At 35.5% G+C, this 18,775-nt stretch overlaps 1 protein-coding gene across 6 annotated transcripts; it reads right to left on the minus strand.

Moving 5' to 3' along the window:
• Positions 1–4,436: 4,436 nt before the first annotated feature.
• LOC122597856 lies at positions 4,437–13,517 on the minus strand. 6 transcript variants are annotated; one of them, XM_043770435.1, is made up of 7 exons: positions 13,458–13,517; positions 13,080–13,143; positions 12,825–12,890; positions 5,201–5,278; positions 5,026–5,104; positions 4,848–4,886; positions 4,437–4,715 (listed from the first exon to the last, which is right to left on the minus strand). In XM_043770435.1, the coding sequence occupies exons 3-7, from the start codon at positions 12,883–12,885 to the stop codon at positions 4,649–4,651; spliced, it is 324 nt and encodes a 107-aa protein (XP_043626370.1). In that variant the 5' UTR covers positions 12,886–12,890; positions 13,080–13,143; positions 13,458–13,517; the 3' UTR covers positions 4,437–4,648. The 6 variants fall into 6 exon arrangements, 5 of the variants coding, with proteins under 5 accessions (XP_043626370.1, XP_043626371.1, XP_043626369.1 ...); XR_006323477.1 differs by lacking the exon at positions 13,458–13,517 and having other exon boundaries at positions 5,212–5,275; positions 13,076–13,376; XM_043770436.1 differs by lacking the exon at positions 13,458–13,517 and having other exon boundaries at positions 13,076–13,376.
• Positions 13,518–18,775: the final 5,258 nt, after the last annotated feature.

Raw genomic sequence — 18,775 nt, forward strand, 5'->3', positions numbered from 1 at the left:
AGCCTTCCATTTTTTTCGTCGTCATCCCTCCGCATTGGCGGCGAGTGGAGTGCCACAATCGCAACATAAACAAAGATGAATTTGTGAATGAGAAATACAAGTTTTCTATCTTTAAAATTGCTCAAGTGGACCGATGATCGTCGGAATTGTCTCCCTGCAATGTTGTTGACTTGTTAACGTATTTTGATGTTTCTTAACAGGACATCCGAAAGAAATCGCTCATTCTGCAACAACCATAAAGTAGAAGAAGCAAATTCATTGTTCAATTTAATGGAAGCTAAACTCTAATATTGGAAGCAGATACCACCAAACCATTATATTTTTTATTTTTTATTTTTTTTTTTTAAGATTCATCAAATACCACTAGCTAAATAGGGGGAAAAAAAAAGAACAAAACACATCCATGGCACTTAATTACCATGATGATGACAAGTAAAATACTTGTTTTGGTTAGGCATCAGCACCATCATGAACAACTTGATGATTAGAAATTTAATTAAACAGATCTTTTTCATCTTCATCCATTTCATGATAATATTCTTCTTTGAATGCGTTCGTACTACAAATTAACAGAAAAATAAGAGTAAGTATGATCGGATATATATCTATATATAAAGAAAATTAGAACGACACATAATAAGATAGAAAGACAGAAAGAGTACTCACAATTCTCTTAATAGGAAATGTGCTATTATCCATTTCCGTCTACATTTAAATATATGATATCGTAAGAATAACACAATGGATGGTTTGTATGTAATAATGTAACTAAATTGAAGTAAAGAGTAGAGTAATAGTTTTAAAAAAAAACTCACCTTTGTTCATACGGAAGTTGTTTGAAATCATCGGCTGAAGTTTTTAATAATTCAGGATCCCAATTATACTTATCTCTTGCTATAAACAAACAATCATTCAAAGTTTTGTTAATAACGGGGAGGGATTGATTCATAGAGATGAAAAGTGTAAGAATGGGAGGGACGGCCTCTTTGCAAGCATTTTATAAAGGCTGGTTTATATGGATAATCATAATCAGTCAGTGCTGCTACAATGATATAATAGAAAATTTTAAAATTCTTAAACCCCTCATCTTCAATCAATCAATTAATTGGGATTCATTTATTAATTGAAGATGAAAACATAGAATAATAATAAATAATAATAATAAATCAATTGGGGTTGATTTATTAATTGATGGCACCTTTTCTAGAGATTTTGTTGTGGGGTTGAATGGTCATCATGAGAAATTCGTTTATCCTTTGCTGCTCCACCCGACATCTTTTTCTGCAATTTTTTACTCGTAATTTTTAATTTTTTCTCCAACCGAATCAGGGTTATTCTTCCCCCAAGTGAGAAGGTAGAGTTTGTGTGAACTCTTAGTTAATTAACAATTTGCATTGAAATCATCACGTGATTATTAAAGCATCTGAAGAACATTCTCTACTTTATGCAATTAATGGAATTTATGTATTGGGGCATAAACCAAGTTTGAATGACCTCTTTCTTAGTTGACAATTTCCATCGATTAAAATATCTGAACATTCTCTCCTTTCTGGGTCATATATACGAGTAGTAATTAATTCGTCATTTTTTGTACCATGTTACATAGTAGTATTGTCTTTCTTCATTGTTTCAATGACGATGATACTTTATCTAATAAAGATTTATCATATGACAGCACCCCAACTTCTCACATTAGGCTTAAGATCTTTTTCTGACTTGAACAAAAAAAATACTCAGAGTAAGCCTCGTGTCACACAGACCAACTTGAGCATACGAGTATACAAAGAAATCAAACCATTCCAAGCCATCAAACTCTACATTTTAATCTTGCAAACAAACTTTTCAGCAGGTTCAAAAACTCCCATACACACACAAAAGCGAGTTTTTGACAAAAAGAAACCAGCCGTTACAAAATACTCATATGTAATTAACTCACTCCTCTTATTTTAAATGATCAAAACGGCAAAAATGCCTGACAGAATTGGCGAGTTAAAGCGAGTCACTAAAGTTACTATAGTAATAGATTACCACTTTTGTAACTTGTAATTTATTTAACACAATGTAACTTGCTATGCCCCTACACCCAAACTTGAATAATGAGAAACACATAAGACCATCGAAATTATTTATTCAAATTCCTCGGGGTAACCATTGAGGAGATGTACCATGATTTCAAATTTTTAATAATTATAGTCTTTCAAATTGACATGGAAGATGCCGTAAATCTCATCGGTAGTCATCTTGGTGAGCATGCCATCAACTTCTTTCATCAGCACCTCCTTGAGGCTTTTTATGTCCAAATAGAAAGCAGCCTGAAATGAAATTAAAACACAAAATTAAATGAGAGAAAACAAATTTTCTTTTCTTTTTGATAAATGATAATAAGGTTTTAGGTAAAATAAAACAAGTATTAATGTAAAACAAATAAAACAATAGGTTTTTCTATAGTGATAATCACCGTGCATCATAAAAATCATCATACATCAATTGCTTTGTGAATCTTCGTGCATCAGTTTAACCATGATCTAAGGGTCAAGATCTTATCTTATTTGTTTTACTTTAATACTTGTTTTGCAATATCCAACCCCATGATAATAATAATAGAATTAAAAAGAAAAAGATATACTACAAAAGAAGCGTACAATCATAAGATTAATAGCATCGGTATTAATAATTAACTTTTTTTTGTGGGCACATATTTTTATTTTATATAAGTATAACAGTAAAAGTAAAAATTGAAAAGAAACAAAATTCAATTTAAAGAAATTGATATCTTTAATTGGTCGAGTCATTAGAAAAAATGTGTTTTAGATTATATTTTTCATATTTTAATTTTTTTCGTTGTGGATGTATGAGAAGATGTTGGTAGGTGTCCACTGTCCAGATCTCATATTTGATCAATGAAATATGTTAGCTATGTTTGTTCAAAGTTTATTCTCATTCATCGTACAGTGAAACCTTTATAAAGGGACTGAAAATTTTTATTAATTTAACGAGTTATTAATTTATCGAGTGTTGATTTCTACTAGTTTTTTAAGTTAGGTCCGGACAAATTAATAATTTTATCGTGGTATTAATTTATCGAGTATTAATATATAGAGGTTTGATTGTATTAAATTTCAATATGTTTTTTCATTTTGGTGTTGAACGTATTTTGTTGTATCTTATGAGGACATCCCAAGGAAACCATGAACCATCAATCACTCATTCTGCACGGCACAAATCCACGTATGCTAACTTTCCAAAATCTTTGAATAGTTGATCTTGATAATGGCTGTGAATTGGTTTAATTTTTTTAACCTGGCCCGTCTGAACCCCATGAAATCTACTAGACACATCAAGATATACAGCCCCGATTGATATATATATATATATATTAGCAACCCATAATGGGTTGTCGGGTTGATGCAGCAGTGAGAAACTAAAAGCATACACCTCTTTCAGTTTTGGCTGAGATGATGATGAATCAGTCAAGTTAGACTCCTGTTAGTGGTGTACTTTCTACAAATTACAAAAAGGCAACATGTTTCTGTTTCTCTCCATCTTTTTAAGGAAATGTGTTCATTTGGTGTTTCTGCTAATAATTACTCATGACATTGTCATCAAATGTCGTCACTTACATAGCAGCATGGCACCAATGACGGTTTTGCACTCTACGGGTAAGAAATGTATTATACGTGGAGTGTACACATTAGATGGACTCAATTTGCAAGATAGTATTCTTGAGGGAAAAAGATTCTCCAAAAAGCTCCTCAAACTGAAACTTTGTGAACCTGATGTAGTTGTGTCTAACAGGCATTTGCAAATTTGGTCATAACGTTACTGCCATTTCTTTGCTAAGCCTAACAGATCTAAAAAGCTGTAAACCTCATGTTGTATATGACTTTATCACATATACATCACACATAATGCAATGCATGAGGGGGTTATCACAGCCGAGGGAACTATAACGAATCTGAGTATTTGGATTAGGTCCTTGGGAAGAGGCCATTGACTCCAGAAGCGCAAACTTACACGTTATGAGTTGATGCCTATGGCAAAAAAGCTAAGGAGATGCAGAAACTGTTCTTAGCATCATGGTTGGCGTGACTCCTAACATGGAAACTTAAAATTACAATTCACTTATAGATGGTTACTGTTTGCAATGAAAATGACCAAAGCGGAAACAGCTTTTAATTCAATCTCACTGGGTAACATTGTTACTTGTAACAATGTTATAAATGGCTATTGCAATAATTCAAATACAGAAGAGGCCATGCATATGTTTCATAAAATGACCAAAAAACTGATACAGTAACTTACAGCACCCTGATAGAGGGATTGGCTGCCCGCCACATCTAACCATCACCTTGATGAAATGATGATTTAAAGATCTTTATAGAAGAAATGATAGAAAAAGGTTACTCAAGCAAACGTAGGCGTGTATAGATATAAGAGACATCACAAAACGATTTTACATTAAACATTGATCAAATACCACCAAATCATAATTTTTTTTGAAGATTCATCAAATACCACTAGCTAAATAGGAAAGAAAAGAGCTAAAAACATCCATGGCACTTAATTATCATAATGATATAAGTAAAATACCAGAAACAAGTTCTTTTGGTTAGGCATCACCCATCACATCAACTTGATGATTAGAACTTTAATTAAACAAATCTTTTTCATCTTCATCCATTTCATGATAATATTCTTCTTTGAATGCATTGTTACTACAATATAACAGAAAAATAAAAGTATGATCGGAAATATATATATATATATTATATATATATATATAAAGAAAATTATAATGAGACATATGTAAGTAACAAGAGTGATAGAAAGAAAGAAAGAATACTCACAATTCTCTTAATAGGAAATGTGCTATTATCCATTTCCGTCTACAATCAAATATATGAAATCGTAAGGATAACACAATATATGGTTTGTATGTAATGTAACTAAACTAGAGTAAAGGGGTAACCATAACAATTAGCAAAAGAGTAGAGTAATAGTAAAAAAAGAAGAAAAAAAACTAACCTTTGTTCATACGGAAGTCGTTTGAAATCATCCGCTGACACTTTTAATAATTCAGGATCCCACTTATACTTATCTCTTGCTACAAACAATCAATCAATCAATCAATTATTTAATAATTGGAAGGGATTCACTGAAGAAGAAGAAAAAGAAGAAGAGATCAAAAGTAAGTATAGACTTTTTTGCAACCATTCTATGAAGGTTGGTTTATATGGAAAATCAATATCAGTCGGTGCTGCAGCTGCTTGTTTATCTGCTACAAAGAGATAATAGAAAAAATTAATTACACTTAACCCCCCATCTTCAATCAATCAAGTGGGATTCATTTATTAATTGAAGAAGAAAACATAGAATAATACTCGTAATAAGATTCATAGGGTAGGTTTTTTTAGGCAGGCGATTTCAAACGCCTTCCATTAAGGTTGCCCGCCTAACTGTATGAAGCGTCTGTCAACACTTTCCCATATATATATAAACCCCTTTTCCACATAAAACATCACATATGTTATAGGGATATCACAATTAAAACTTTGTTCCAAAATTTACTTGGTATATATCACTATCATCAATATCATCATTCATCATACTATTCTTCATTTAACTTTGATGTAAGTTTTCTTCTATTTTTATATTATTAAGACACTTCTGCTATTTTGTATACCTTCTTAGCTCAATTTTTCTTCATTATCGTTTGTTAAAGACACCGAAATTTTATATACTCTTCTACGCTTTTTTTTATTCAGGCCCATGCTTTTTTTGCACCTCTCGCCTATGCCCCATTTGGGGTCATTGCGCTTTGAGTTCGCTTTCGCCTTTGACAACTATGAAGTAAACTAAGAATCTTTTTTTAGTTGTAGCATATGGACCCTCAATCTCAAACTCAAACTCAAACTCAAACTCAAACTCAAACTCAACCTAATTCTTCAGTTTAGTCGAATATAAGAACTAAGAACAACAACGGATAAAGCTTGGGAATTTTTGTCATAAAAGCTGTGTGTCTGGTGGTGGTATAACTATAATGAAAAGACATCTTGCCGGCATTAAAGCTGACATAGAACCTTGTAAAAAGGTGCCGGCACATGTCAGATTTACTATGGAAGGTATTTTAAAAGAACAAGAAGTGTCAAAAGACTCAAAAACAAAGATTAGTGAAGTTGAATCTGAAGTTGAAATGTTGGATGAAGATGAAGCCTGATAAAAGACAAGTGCAAATAAAGAAGCAATCACGAAAGGGAAAAGGGCAAGCTACATCTAATTTGCATCCTTTCTTTACAAAAGATATAAATGATCCTTCTCAACCATCAATTAATAAAGCTATGGAAACTAAGGAAAGATTGCATGATGTTGACTTGGCTATTGCAATGTGGTTCTATGATGCATGTATACTTATGAATGCATGTAACTCTCCATATTATCAAATTGCAATAGATAAAATATCTACCATTGGTCATGGCTACAAAGCCCCTAATTATCATGATTTGAGGGTCAACTTGTTGAAAGATGCAAAAACTCATGTTTCATTATTAGGAGATTCGCTTAGAAGTAATTGGATTGAAAGTGGGTGCACGATTATGAGTGATGGTTGGAGGGATATTAGGCAACGACATTTGATTAATTTTATGGTTTATTGTGAGAAAGGGATTTCATTTCTTAAATCTGTTGATGCATTTGATATAGAGTTTAGTTCTTTGAACTTGTGTGATAAGCACAAACACTTGATCACAGTAAAGAAACACGAATTGAACAACTAGAAACACAAAAGTCGGTTGTTTATTCAAATATTCCACAACCAAAGAAGTCGGCTGTGAAAAAGGATATCTGAAAGTTCGAGCCCTCAGTCGCTCCTAAGACAGAATAATAAAAACAAGAAAAGAAATAACAATAATCTTCCACACCCTAATGGGGACATAGCCCCTTATTTAAATAGACTAATGATAACCTAACTTGGCTGGCAAGAAGTTACCATATAATTAAAATAGCTTTTAATTATTTAACACTTAACCGCCCTGATCTTTCTTTCTGTTGTAAACGCGTCCCCATCTCCCAGCAGCCAGATTCGTATCAATACCCCCGTCGCGAAAACTCACCTTGTCCTGAAGGTGAAACTCCGGAAACTGGTTTGCAAACTCTTGATACTTTTCCCAAGTAGCCTCCTCCACTCGTAATCCTTTCCAAGCTATCAAAACCTCTGCATTTCCCTCCACTTTTCGGACAACTAACACCTCTTCTGGTAGCATGAGTACAACTTGCTCCATATCCTTAGGCAAGACTTCTTCCACTGATTGAGACCCAATAACTTTCAACTATCCTTAGGCAAGACTTCTTCCACTGATTGAGACCCAATAACTTTCTTCAACTGAGAAACATGAAAGACATTGTGGATTGATGTTTCTGGTGGCAATTTCAATCTATAAGCAACTTGCCCAATTCTTTCTATTACTTCAAAAGGACCATAAAATCGAGGAGCTAGTTTCTGATTTAACCTCGTTGCCACACTTGTTTGCCTATAAGAGCATAACTTTAAGAAAACCATATCACCAATATCAAACTCCACTTCCCTTCTGTTGCCATCTGCTTGAGATTTCATTAGTTGTTGTGCTCTATTAAAATGGACCCTCAACTCTTGTAAAACACGATCTCTTTGGAGCAAATACTGATCAATATCAAAAGTTAAAGCAACGCCTCGATCATAATACACTAAACTAGGGGGATCGCGCCCATACAATACCTTGAAGGGAGTCATACCAATAGTCGAATGGAAAGACGTGTTATACCAATACTCAGCTCAAGGTAACCATTTAACCCATTCCTTCGGCTTCTCAGATGCAAAACACCTTAAATACATCTCTAAGCTTCCATTGACTACCTCAGTTTGTCCATCCATTTGAGGATGGTAAGCCGTACTCCTTTTAAGATCAGTCCCCATACATTTAAACAACTCCTTCCAAAACTTACTAATAAATATAGGATCTCGATCAGAAATTATGGACCCTGGTATCCCATGCAACCTAACAATCTCTCGAATAAATACCTCAGCAACTAAAGCAGCGGTATAGGGATGTTTAAGAGCAACAAAATGCGCCGACTTACTCAGGCGATCAACCACCACCAAAATCACACTATACCCCAATGATTTAGGTAACCCATCAATGAAATCCATGGTTAAATCCTCCCATGCCCTTGTTGGCAACTCGAGAGGCTGTAAAAGACATGCCGATGATAACGTGGAATACTTATTTCGTTGACACACCGTGCATTCAGACACCATCCTTGCTATCCTTCCGCATTCCCATCCAAAAAAAAATCTCTTGACAGTCTTTGATAGGATTTTCACGCTCCCTCGTGTCCTCCTATTACACCACCATGAACCATACCAAAAACTTTAGAAGCCACATCCGACGCCCTTGGTAAGACGAGTCGTCCTTGATACAACAATTCATCATTCCGAATTGAATAACCTGCCATATCTTTATCCCAGTCCTTAATCCTTTCTTTTAATGCAATCAGCTCTCTGGGTGTTCTTTTATTGTTCTGACCACATATTCAGCTAATCTCAACCTAGTGATAGATAATTCAATCATCTCAAAACTTTCCCCACGCCGTGATAATGCGTCTGCCACCCCGTTCTCTTTACCCGGGCGATAAGCAAAATCGAAGTCATACCCTGATAGTATCGCAATTCACTTCTGATGCTCGCCCGGTACTGCCCGCTGCTCCAATAAATACTTTAAACTGCGTTGATCAGTTAATAATGTAAACCTACGCCCCAAGAGATATGGTCTCCACTTTTGTACAGCCATCACAATAGCCAATAACTCTCGTTGATAGACAGATTTTAATTGTGCTCGTTGGCCCAAAACCTGACTGAAATAAGCAATTGGACGTCCCTCCAACATCAACACCGCCCCCACCCCATGACCAGAATCATCTGTCTCCACGGTAAAACTCTTAGAAAAATCCGGCAAAGCTAAAACTGGTACCTGAGTCATAACTGTTTTTAACTCTGTAAATGCCCTGGTTGCCTCATCTGACCAGCAAAAACCATCCTTCTTAAGCAAATCAGTAAGTACACGTGCTATCTTTCCATACCCTTTGACAAATTTCCTATAATACCCTGAAAAATTTCCAACACCACCACATATCGCCCTAGCACCATTCCCCGAACCTTCATCGTATTCGGTGAAGTAATCCCAACCACTGAGTGGACCGATACCTCATGAACATGATCCTTATTGTCATCTTGATCTGAATCAGAGTTAGAAGAGTCATCACCCGGCTCAAGAATGACCCGTAAACATCTCAACTCTTTATCAGGACAAAGGTGCCCTGGACCAAACTTTCCGTCACATGGATAACACAACCCCTTCGCCTTTTTATCAGCAAACTCAACATCAGATAACTTCTTAAAAGGTATTTTTGATTCACCACCGACTTGTGTTTTTCCGGTGCCCGATACAGCAGTAACACCCAATAGCTTACTACTACCCCCAATGCGACTTGAAGTAAGCTTATACCCGCCCTGAGCCTAATCTTCTTCCACCATTATAGCTAGCTTAATGGCCTGGACCAAACCCCGTGGTTACAACAATCAAACAGCAGTACGAATTTCAGCTTTTAAACCTTTAATAAAAGTACCCATCATAACTGGTTCCGCCATGCCTTCCAGCTGAGCCGCCATACATTCAAAAAGACTGACATACTCGCATACCGTACCCTCCTGCTTAATTGCCAGAAATTGCTCATACAAATCCCCGGCCTGAGATGGCTGAAATCGATCCAACACACAAGCCTTAAGCACATCCCAATGACGAAAAGGTTCCCGCTTTTCCCGCCAACGAAACCATGACAATGCTTGATCTTCTAAGCACAATACTGCCGCCCTTAATCGCTCCCCAGGCTGAGTGAAGCCTTGCACATCAAAAAATCTTTCCATCTAACAATGAATTATCCACCCCACCCAAATTACCAGCCCCAGAAAACCGGTTTGTATCAAACCCCTCTAACCTAGAAAACCTGTTTGTATCATAACCAAAAGATCGAAAAGCGTCATACCCTTCAGATCTAGAAACCTCTGGTCGACGCCCATCACTGAACATACCCATTGTTGCATTCTTCCAAGCAGAATCAAGACCCACTGTTTGAGATTTTTCCAGTGAAAACGCAGGCAAAACAGTTAGGGAAGACGCCGGCATAGACAGTGCAGAGGGTGCACCCTTAGGTGACTCTGAGTGATGTCCAGCCGTTAACTTAGCAAACATGGCCATAATCTCAGCATGATGGGCTCCATAATTTAACCCCTGCTGATCCAGCTTAGCTTGCTACTGTGCACCCTGATTTTGTAAAGTCAACAGGACTGCTTCTATAGTATCCAATCTTGATTCCGTCGTTGTCTGGAACTGTTCATTGGCGGTCTGAACTTGCTTAAAAATTGAACGTAAGTTCTGCACTTCCCCTTCCAAATCGGGTGCCTCTGCTCATGTTCCTTTTTTTTTAAGCCCATCTCACAGGTTACAGGATGATGTGTCTCTGATACCAATTGATAAGCACAAACACTTGATCACAGTAAAGAAACACGAATTGAACAACTAAAAACACAAAAGTCGGTTGTTTATTCAAATGTTCCACAACCAAAGAAGTCGGCTGTGAAAAAGGATATCTGAAAGTTCGAGCCCTCAGTCGCTCCTAAGACAGAATAATAAAAATAAGAAAAGAAATAACAATAATCTTCCACACCCTAACGGGGACGTAGCCCCTTATTTAAATAGACTAATGATAACCTAACTTGGCTGGCAAGAAGTTACCATATAATTAAAATAGCTTTTAATTATTTAACACTTAACCACCCTGATCTTTCTTTCTGTTGTAAATGTGTCCCCATCTCCCAGCAGCCAGATTCGTATCATTGTGTTACTTGTTTGTTGAAATAGTTCAGATGGTTGGGTCAAATAATGTAGTCCAAATCATAACTTGATAATGCTGCTAACTACAAAAGGGCCGGTGAATTGTTATGTGAGAAATATCCTTCTATGACTTGGTCGCCATGTGCAGCCCATTGTGTCAATCTCATAATGAAAGATGTTTCAAAATTAGAAAATGTGAACAGTTTGATAACCCTTGCATCAAGGGTTACTAAATTTATCTATAATCATAAGTGGTCGTTGAATTGGTTAAGGCAAAGACTTGGCTGGACAGAAATAATTAGAGCAGGTAGTACTCGTTTTGGCACATCTTTTATTGCATTAAAGAGTTTATATGATCACAAAGAGGATTTGCAAGCAATGGTGATTTCTGGTGAGTTTAAAAAGATAGTTGAAAGTTGGAAATGCAGCCGAGTGTAAGTCCATTGTAATGAAAGAGGAATTATGGACCAACTGTTTCATCACAATGAAGGTCATGACCCCTTTGTTATTGCGTATGTGTGATACGGATGAAAAACCTTCTATGGGGTATGTTTATGATTGAATTTATCGAGCAAGGAAAGGGATTGAGGCACTGTTTAAGGGAAAGGAATCATTAAACAAACCATATACAGATATACTGGATCGTAGTTGGAAAAACATGTTGAGTACGAGTATTCATCGAGCTGCATATTGGTTAAATCCCGCTTTAAAATATGATCCAAAAAGTCGCTGCAATAAAGAGATTAGGGTGATTCGTGGTGTTCATGATATGGCTGAGAAGTTCTTTTCCCCCATTGAAGTGTTAGATATAGGCAAGTTTCGTGATGCTGAGGGTACTTTTGGTAGGACTATGGCGGTGGTTTCTCGTAATGCTACTCAACCTGGTAAGAATTTTTGTATTATATGTTATTATTGAATAATATATCATTATGTTATAACTTATAAGGGCTCTAATCGTTTCTTTTGTAGTTGAATGGTGGAGGTTATTTGGTGGAAAATATCCGTTGTTGCAAAAGCTTGCGGTTCGAGTATTAAGTCATACCGCGTCTTCCTAGGGTCGTGAACGTAATTGGAGTGTTTTTGAAAGGATCCACACGGAAAGGAGGAATAGGTTGGAGCATCAACGACTAAATGATCTTGTATTTATTCATTATAACTTGCGTTTGCAAAATAGGTAAGATATATATACATTTTAGTTAGCTGTAATTTGTGTAGCTTCTTGATAATTGCACAACATAGTACTGTATGCTATTGTTGATTAAGTGACTTACTTTTAGTATAGTAATTATTAGTAATCATTGCACTCATTGTTAATTTGGTATTTGTTAATTTTGCTCTGGTTGATGAGGATGGACATGAATATGATAGCGAGTTCCTTACATTAAGTGATCGCACACTTGATACATGCAACACGCCCATGTCTCAATGATTGTCTTATTTTCTTGTTGGATTTGTGCTTTCTTTTTTGTTGTTGGATTTGTACTTTCTTGTTTCGCTCTATGGATTTGTATTTCTATGGAACTTAAACGTTTGTGTGTTTGTATTTGGTGGTTTGCATTTGTTAATTTGTTTGCTAGTGAAGCAGGAGGTTTTTTAGCAGCCCAAAAGTAGCCTATATGTATGTATTTCATGTTAAGAACAACATGTTTGTTAGAGTAATTATGTTAAATTTCAAGGAAACTATATTATTTCCAGGTTCAAAATACCGGCCGGTATTTTAACAATACCGGGTAATACCGGTACACCGGCCTTCGAGGACAACTCCGGTATGATTAAAATTTCAGTAGTACTAACTACTACTCGCTGTTAACTCTGGTATGATTAATATATTTCTTGTAAATCCTATTGATTTCTAATGAAAGTGATGATCTGATAATAATAATAATAATAATAATAAGGCACCTTTTCTGGGGAAATTATCATCAGGCGTTGCTTCTGCTGCTGCTATTTGTTTATCTGCCATGTTTTCTGCTACAAATCAATCAATCAAGTTGTTAATAATAGAAGATTGGTCAATTTTTTTCTTCCTTCAATCAATTGGGGTTGATTTATTAATAAATAAAGAAGAGATAATAATAATAATAATAATAATAATAATAATAATAATAATAATAATAATAATAATAATAATAATAATAATAATGGTGATGCACCTGCCTTTTCTAGGGATTTTGTTCGGCTTTAAACCATCATCATGAGTCGCTTCTGCATTTCATTTATCCTGCATTTTTTCGGCTTCAAGCAAATCGTTATTAAAAAAAAAAACTAATCGAATTCTTTAACCTCCTTGGGATATTAATTGATTCAGCTAAAATATATGTATGTGTCTGATCGGTTTGAGTGTGTATGTACATATATGTATGTTTGTATATATTTTGATTGGATATGGTATAAAGATATAGAGATAGATCGCTGGAGTTGATATACAAATTTATGTGAAGAATGGATAGATTTGGTATATAATTGAAGATTAGATATATTAGGTTTTAATTTTACTTTTAATTTAGGTTTAGGGTGTGAAGAAAATGAGAAGACCTAGGATGTAGAAGATGGATCTTGAGATCTGAAGCATCATCTACTTTTATTTCACTTGTGTGAAAGGGGAGGAAAAGAGAGAAAGGATAATTGAATAAAAATAATCATTGATGGTCCTTTATTTAAGAAAAAGACTGAAATGCCCTACGCGTGAGAGACACGTGAGATGTTAACAGAACTGAGATGACGGTCAATAAGTCAAAGGACTAAACATGAACCTTATCCTCCTATAAAGGACTGTCAATGAAGTTTTCAATTAGTAAGGATGAAATGTGACTATTTGGGTAAACCACATGGACGATTTGTGTCGTTTACTCTAAAATTTATTTGAAAAAATAACTAAAACTGGGATTAATGCACCTTTGGTTGGTGTAGGAGAGAAAGCAAACGATGTCTATATTGGGTGGGTGCTTCGATTGTGTTTCTTCTATCTTTCTACTTAATCGCACGAAGTGTCCATGTGGTTTACACTTGACATCACTTTTAGTCCCTGTTGTCTCCGGCCCATCGCTGCACAAAAATGCTCCAGACATATATATTATTATTATATTATATCATCATATATATATGTGTGGACATATTGTGTATATAAGAGGACTAGCGTTGTACCCGCGCGATGCAGCGGGGAATAAGAAAAAAATGTCGGTGGTTTGATGGTGGTTTGTGGGGCGGCGGCGATGAAAAAGAAAAAAAAACAAGCCGGCGGCGGTGGATGGTGGTTTGATGGTGGTTTTTGGGGCGGTGGTGGATGGTGTTTATGGGGGGATAAGTACATAGAAGGTGGATTGCGGCGATGGATGGTGGTATTTGGGGCGGTGGTGGATGGTGTTTATGGGGGGAGAAAATCAGAGAAGGGGGGAGAGAAAGAAAATCGAAAATCGGACGAACGTATGTGTGTGTAATGAGCGTGATGGAGAAAAAATAGGGTAGTAAATTAGGAGGGCATAAAAGACATTTTAAAAGTAGAGGTGTTAAAAGGGGGGTGGGGTAGTTTGTTTATTAAGGGAGTATAGATAAGATTCATAATCAACTAGTGTTATACCTGACCGTTAAATTGGTCGGGTATAACAACCACACATACAATTGAATCTGGGTCTTTAATTTTAGTATGCCAACCGCATCGTTAAACAATACAATGTAGATCTTAGAACAAAAAACTTTAGTTGCGAAATAAAAAATTGCAAACTTTCTTGGAAGGTATAAATAAGAAGTTAAAAACTTTGACGGTGAAAGTAAAAAGACTAACACTGCATCACCGTGAATTTTTAAAGGTAAAAAGTTTTAAAATATTTAATGGTTAAAGTACGAAACATTAAAACGTTATCACCTTAAAAATAATGATATAAGTCAATATAAATAAAAATTATTATGTTAAATAAAACGAAAAATATAAAACCCAAAAAGTTAAGCTAACAACTACACAACACGTTAACTTAAACATTAAAATTAAAATAAAAAAAAAACTAAGCAAGCAGGCAAGCTGCTAAGCCAGCAGCCAGCCAACTTGGTTCACTGTTCACGCGAAATTACTTTATATAGGTTATAATTTATATCATATTTATATTATTATTATTATTATTATTATTATTATATATAAGTTGTATAATAATATTTCATTAAATTGGAAAATGCAAGAATTTAATAAGACCCATCCTTATAAGGAACCATGTCTAACCCACGTCTAACAATATTCATCAGTTTCTCTCTCCTCTAGACACACCAAGACACACCCCTACTTATAACCTCCACTTCTAACCCGTTCTAACACTATTCATCCATTATTATATAATTTCATTTTCATTTTTCACAAAACTAAACAAACACATTTTATTAAAATTAAAACACATTACATTACTTAAAAATAAAAGATACAATACTAAAAAAGACAGTACTGGAAAAAAAACATGAAAACCTAAAGAACAATACGATTACTCTTCGTCGTCTTTGATTGACATTTTTCCTATTCCACAGTGAGCCGTTTCATTAGCCCACCACTTGTCGTGCTCTGGGCATTTCACTTCCCACGTTGATTTGCCTTTTCCGCAGTTGTCGTGAAACGATTCCGCCCAAGTGCATTGGTCGGTCAACGTGTGACCGGCCTTAAACACATGATTGATCGCCCTCTTCACCCTTTTGCTCTCATCTTGCAGATAATAAGAATATGTCTCTTCGTGTTTCGAGATTGTGCGACCTGGTGCTTCTATTTCCTGAACTTGTTGGTCGCATAGGTGTCTCTTCTTCCGTAGATAAAGCAGTTCCCCAGAGAGTTCATTTTGGAGGAGGGTGTCCTCTTTGACATGTTCCAGGATTTGTGCTTTCATCTCATCTTCAGTGAAACGAGGTCGGTGAACGTTCTTATTTGATGATGATGATGAAGCCATTTGGTTAGTGATTTTTAGTAGATGAAACACAAATAGAATGGTGATGAGACTGGTTAAGGATCTGGGTAGCTATTTATATATTGAAAATGTAGGTAGCCGTTTCAGAGACTGTAAATGTAAATATTTTGAATTTTTGGCCGTTTCAGGGACTGTAAATGTAAATTTTTTAAGTGAACGTTGGAGGGACTGTAAATGTAAATATTTTGAATTTTGAACGTTGGAGGAGCGTCTTTGACTTTACAACTATAAATACAGTCTCCTTACCTGATATTTCATTTCAAAACTCACACTTTACTTCTTCTGCAATGGCTTCTTCATCAAGTGTCCCTAACCGAAGACCACCAATGACTGTCGATCAAGTGAATGACAGTATCATGGCTGATATCCTCGACCACCAAATGTGCAAAGACAATCTTGTTGAAATTGGTCTAAAACTTCAAGCGAAAAAGAAATGGTGTGCAGAACAAATCAAGTATATACAAACAAGGCATTGCACTGAGCTTAAGTGTCAATACTTTACTTATTTGCAGGGGAAGTTTGACAAGATTAAAGAAACTGTGGAAAAAATTACTTGTGCGGTCATCACTTTGGATGAGTTCATTAACCAAGCCAAAGCAATATGCCCAGAAGAAATAAGTTGTCTGTTTTAATGTTATGTTGTATGCTTTTCTTTATTTCTGTTTGTAATGTTTTTAAAAGTATGAATAAACTTATGTTCTTAATGTAGACTTATTTTATTAAAATACTTAAAAACATTACAATAGTAGTAGACAGAAAACACACAATTCAAACTGCTAAAACACACTTAATCAAACTACAAAGTCTACTTCAAAATCCAGAACAACTTAAAACACAACAAAGATAAGCTGCCTGAAGACATGCTCGTATCTGAATCCTCTCCCATGCTTCTCTCGATACATCCGATGCGCCGTTGCATAATGTTCCTCATCGTCTTCGTACCTCACTTGTGCAATCAACTGCATCCAAATTGCCTCAAACTCTTTGCATTCCCTCCCCATCTTGCTCCAGTGACCTTGCAGTTAAGCCTTGCTTCGTGGTCCTCCATTGGTCTCCTCGTTGAACATTTCAGTAACGTCAGCCCAAAAGGAAACGCCGGGATTATTCATTTCAATCCTGCCCGTAACAGGGTCAGGTCTCCTCGTTACCCAACATCTCGACAAACAAAGATCTTCTTCTTGAGTCCACACAATTCTACACATTCTGAATGGTTTATGAAAAATGGGATATGAAATGGTTTGAAGTTGAAAAGAAGTAGAAAGAAATAAGTTGTGATATGAAATGTTAGTGTGAAGTTCAGAATAAATAAGGGTTTTGAAAAAAAAAAAAATTTAAAAATTGTTTTTTTTTTCAAACTAGCCGTTTGAATTCAAAAATAAAGACTAAAAAATTGTTTTTTTTTTAATTCGGGCCCCACGTTTCCTCCTCTATCCGCGTCTAAATTCGAACGCAGTAGCACCAGACGCGGCTAAACGCCGCCGGTGCTACTAGCGTCTCTCTTATTCATCGCGTCCGACGCCCGGTAGACGGGCTATAAGGACCGGTCTAAAAGGTGATTTTGTCATTTGTAGTTGTTTAAATTTAAATTCCATTAACTGAATTCCATTGAATTCTGTCAACCAAACAAAAGATAGATTTTAAAACTTTCCTATTGCAATTCATTCAAATTCCAATTCCATTGACATATTCCAATTCCATCAAAAACATTCTGTGAACTAAACAGCCCGTAAGACTCAATATGCCCTTCTATGTTTTATCATATAATATATTACTAATGCCCTTCTATATTAATCTCTCTCTAAAAATTAATCTAAAAAAACCAATATCTTAAAAGAAAAAACCCAAATCTTCGAAGTAACAAACATATACATGGATCATGTAAAAAAAAAAATCCAAGAACCTTATCTGATGAAATTAGTTTACCACTAATATACTAGTCTTACACACAACCCCTAATCCTATATGCATATAAGACCATTTATAAGGCCTAGGTGATTGAATGGTGGAATGATATGATGTAGCAAGTGAAACAATGTTAAAGCCTTAAGTAAGCTAGGTGAAGTGTACCGGTAAAGAGGTGTCGGTTATTCATTTCACCGACTGAAATTTTGTTGATTTTTTTGTTTTTATGTGATTGAGTTATCATGGGTCAAACACATATACACTCTATTTCTAGTTTGTGGGCCACACAGGAGGAATCTTTTCAAACTTAACCCATATATACTTTGCATTTACTTCTGGGTAGTATGATATGATATACTGTATATTTTAAAATAAAAAGTATTGTGTTTCTGATTAAATAAAAGTGGGGACCAAATGATTGATGAATAAGTAGGGGGAAAAATAAAAGGTGAAAAAAATGAAAAGGTGATGCTAATATGAGAGGAAAAAATATAGATGAAATGGTGAACGGCTACGAATGATCTAACATTGACACTCATTCATATCTCTCTAAGAGCATCTCCAATGAGATAGTTTTTTTCTAAAAGCTTTTTATAAAAAGCTTTTCATCAAGTAATAACTCCAATGGTTAAAACTCAAAAAAAGTCTTTTAATTAGTTTTTAATTATGAAATAGTGAAGAGAGAGGATGTCACATTCTTGCAAAGACTTGAAATTTCTCAAGTCATTGATAAAAAACTTTTTACTCCAATGGTAAAAAGCCTTTACAAAAGCTTTTTCAAATAGTAAAAAGTTTTATAAAAAGCTTTAGATAAAGCTCCATTGGAGGTGCCAGGGATGAGCGAAAAGTCCCAAGTCCCGGTCCCATCCCGATCCCGGTACCGGGAAGTGGTCCCGAGTCCCAATCGGGATCGGTACCGGTACTCATTTTTATAAGTTCGCGGGATCGGTACTAATCGGGATCGGTACCGGGAAATACCGAGGAAATCTCGTTAGTCCCATCTAGTCCCGAAAAACA

Source organism: Erigeron canadensis, chromosome 4 (genome assembly GCF_010389155.1).
Source record: "Erigeron canadensis isolate Cc75 chromosome 4, C_canadensis_v1, whole genome shotgun sequence".
NCBI lineage: Eukaryota > Viridiplantae > Streptophyta > Magnoliopsida > Asterales > Asteraceae > Erigeron > Erigeron canadensis.

Excerpts from the sequence above, each read along its gene's own strand:
- LOC122597856 (XM_043770435.1), bottom strand. The coding sequence starts at position 12,885 with ATGGCAGATAAACAAATAGCAGCAGCAGAAGCAACGCCTGATGATAAT. Across the intron at positions 5,279-12,824 it reads TGATAATTTCCCCAGAAAAG|CAGATAAACAAGCAGCTGCA; the intron begins GTGCCTTATTAT and ends ATCTCTTTGTAG. Across the intron at positions 4,887-5,025 it reads CGACTTCCGTATGAACAAAG|ACGGAAATGGATAATAGCAC; the intron begins GTTAGTTTTTTT and ends ATTTGATTGTAG.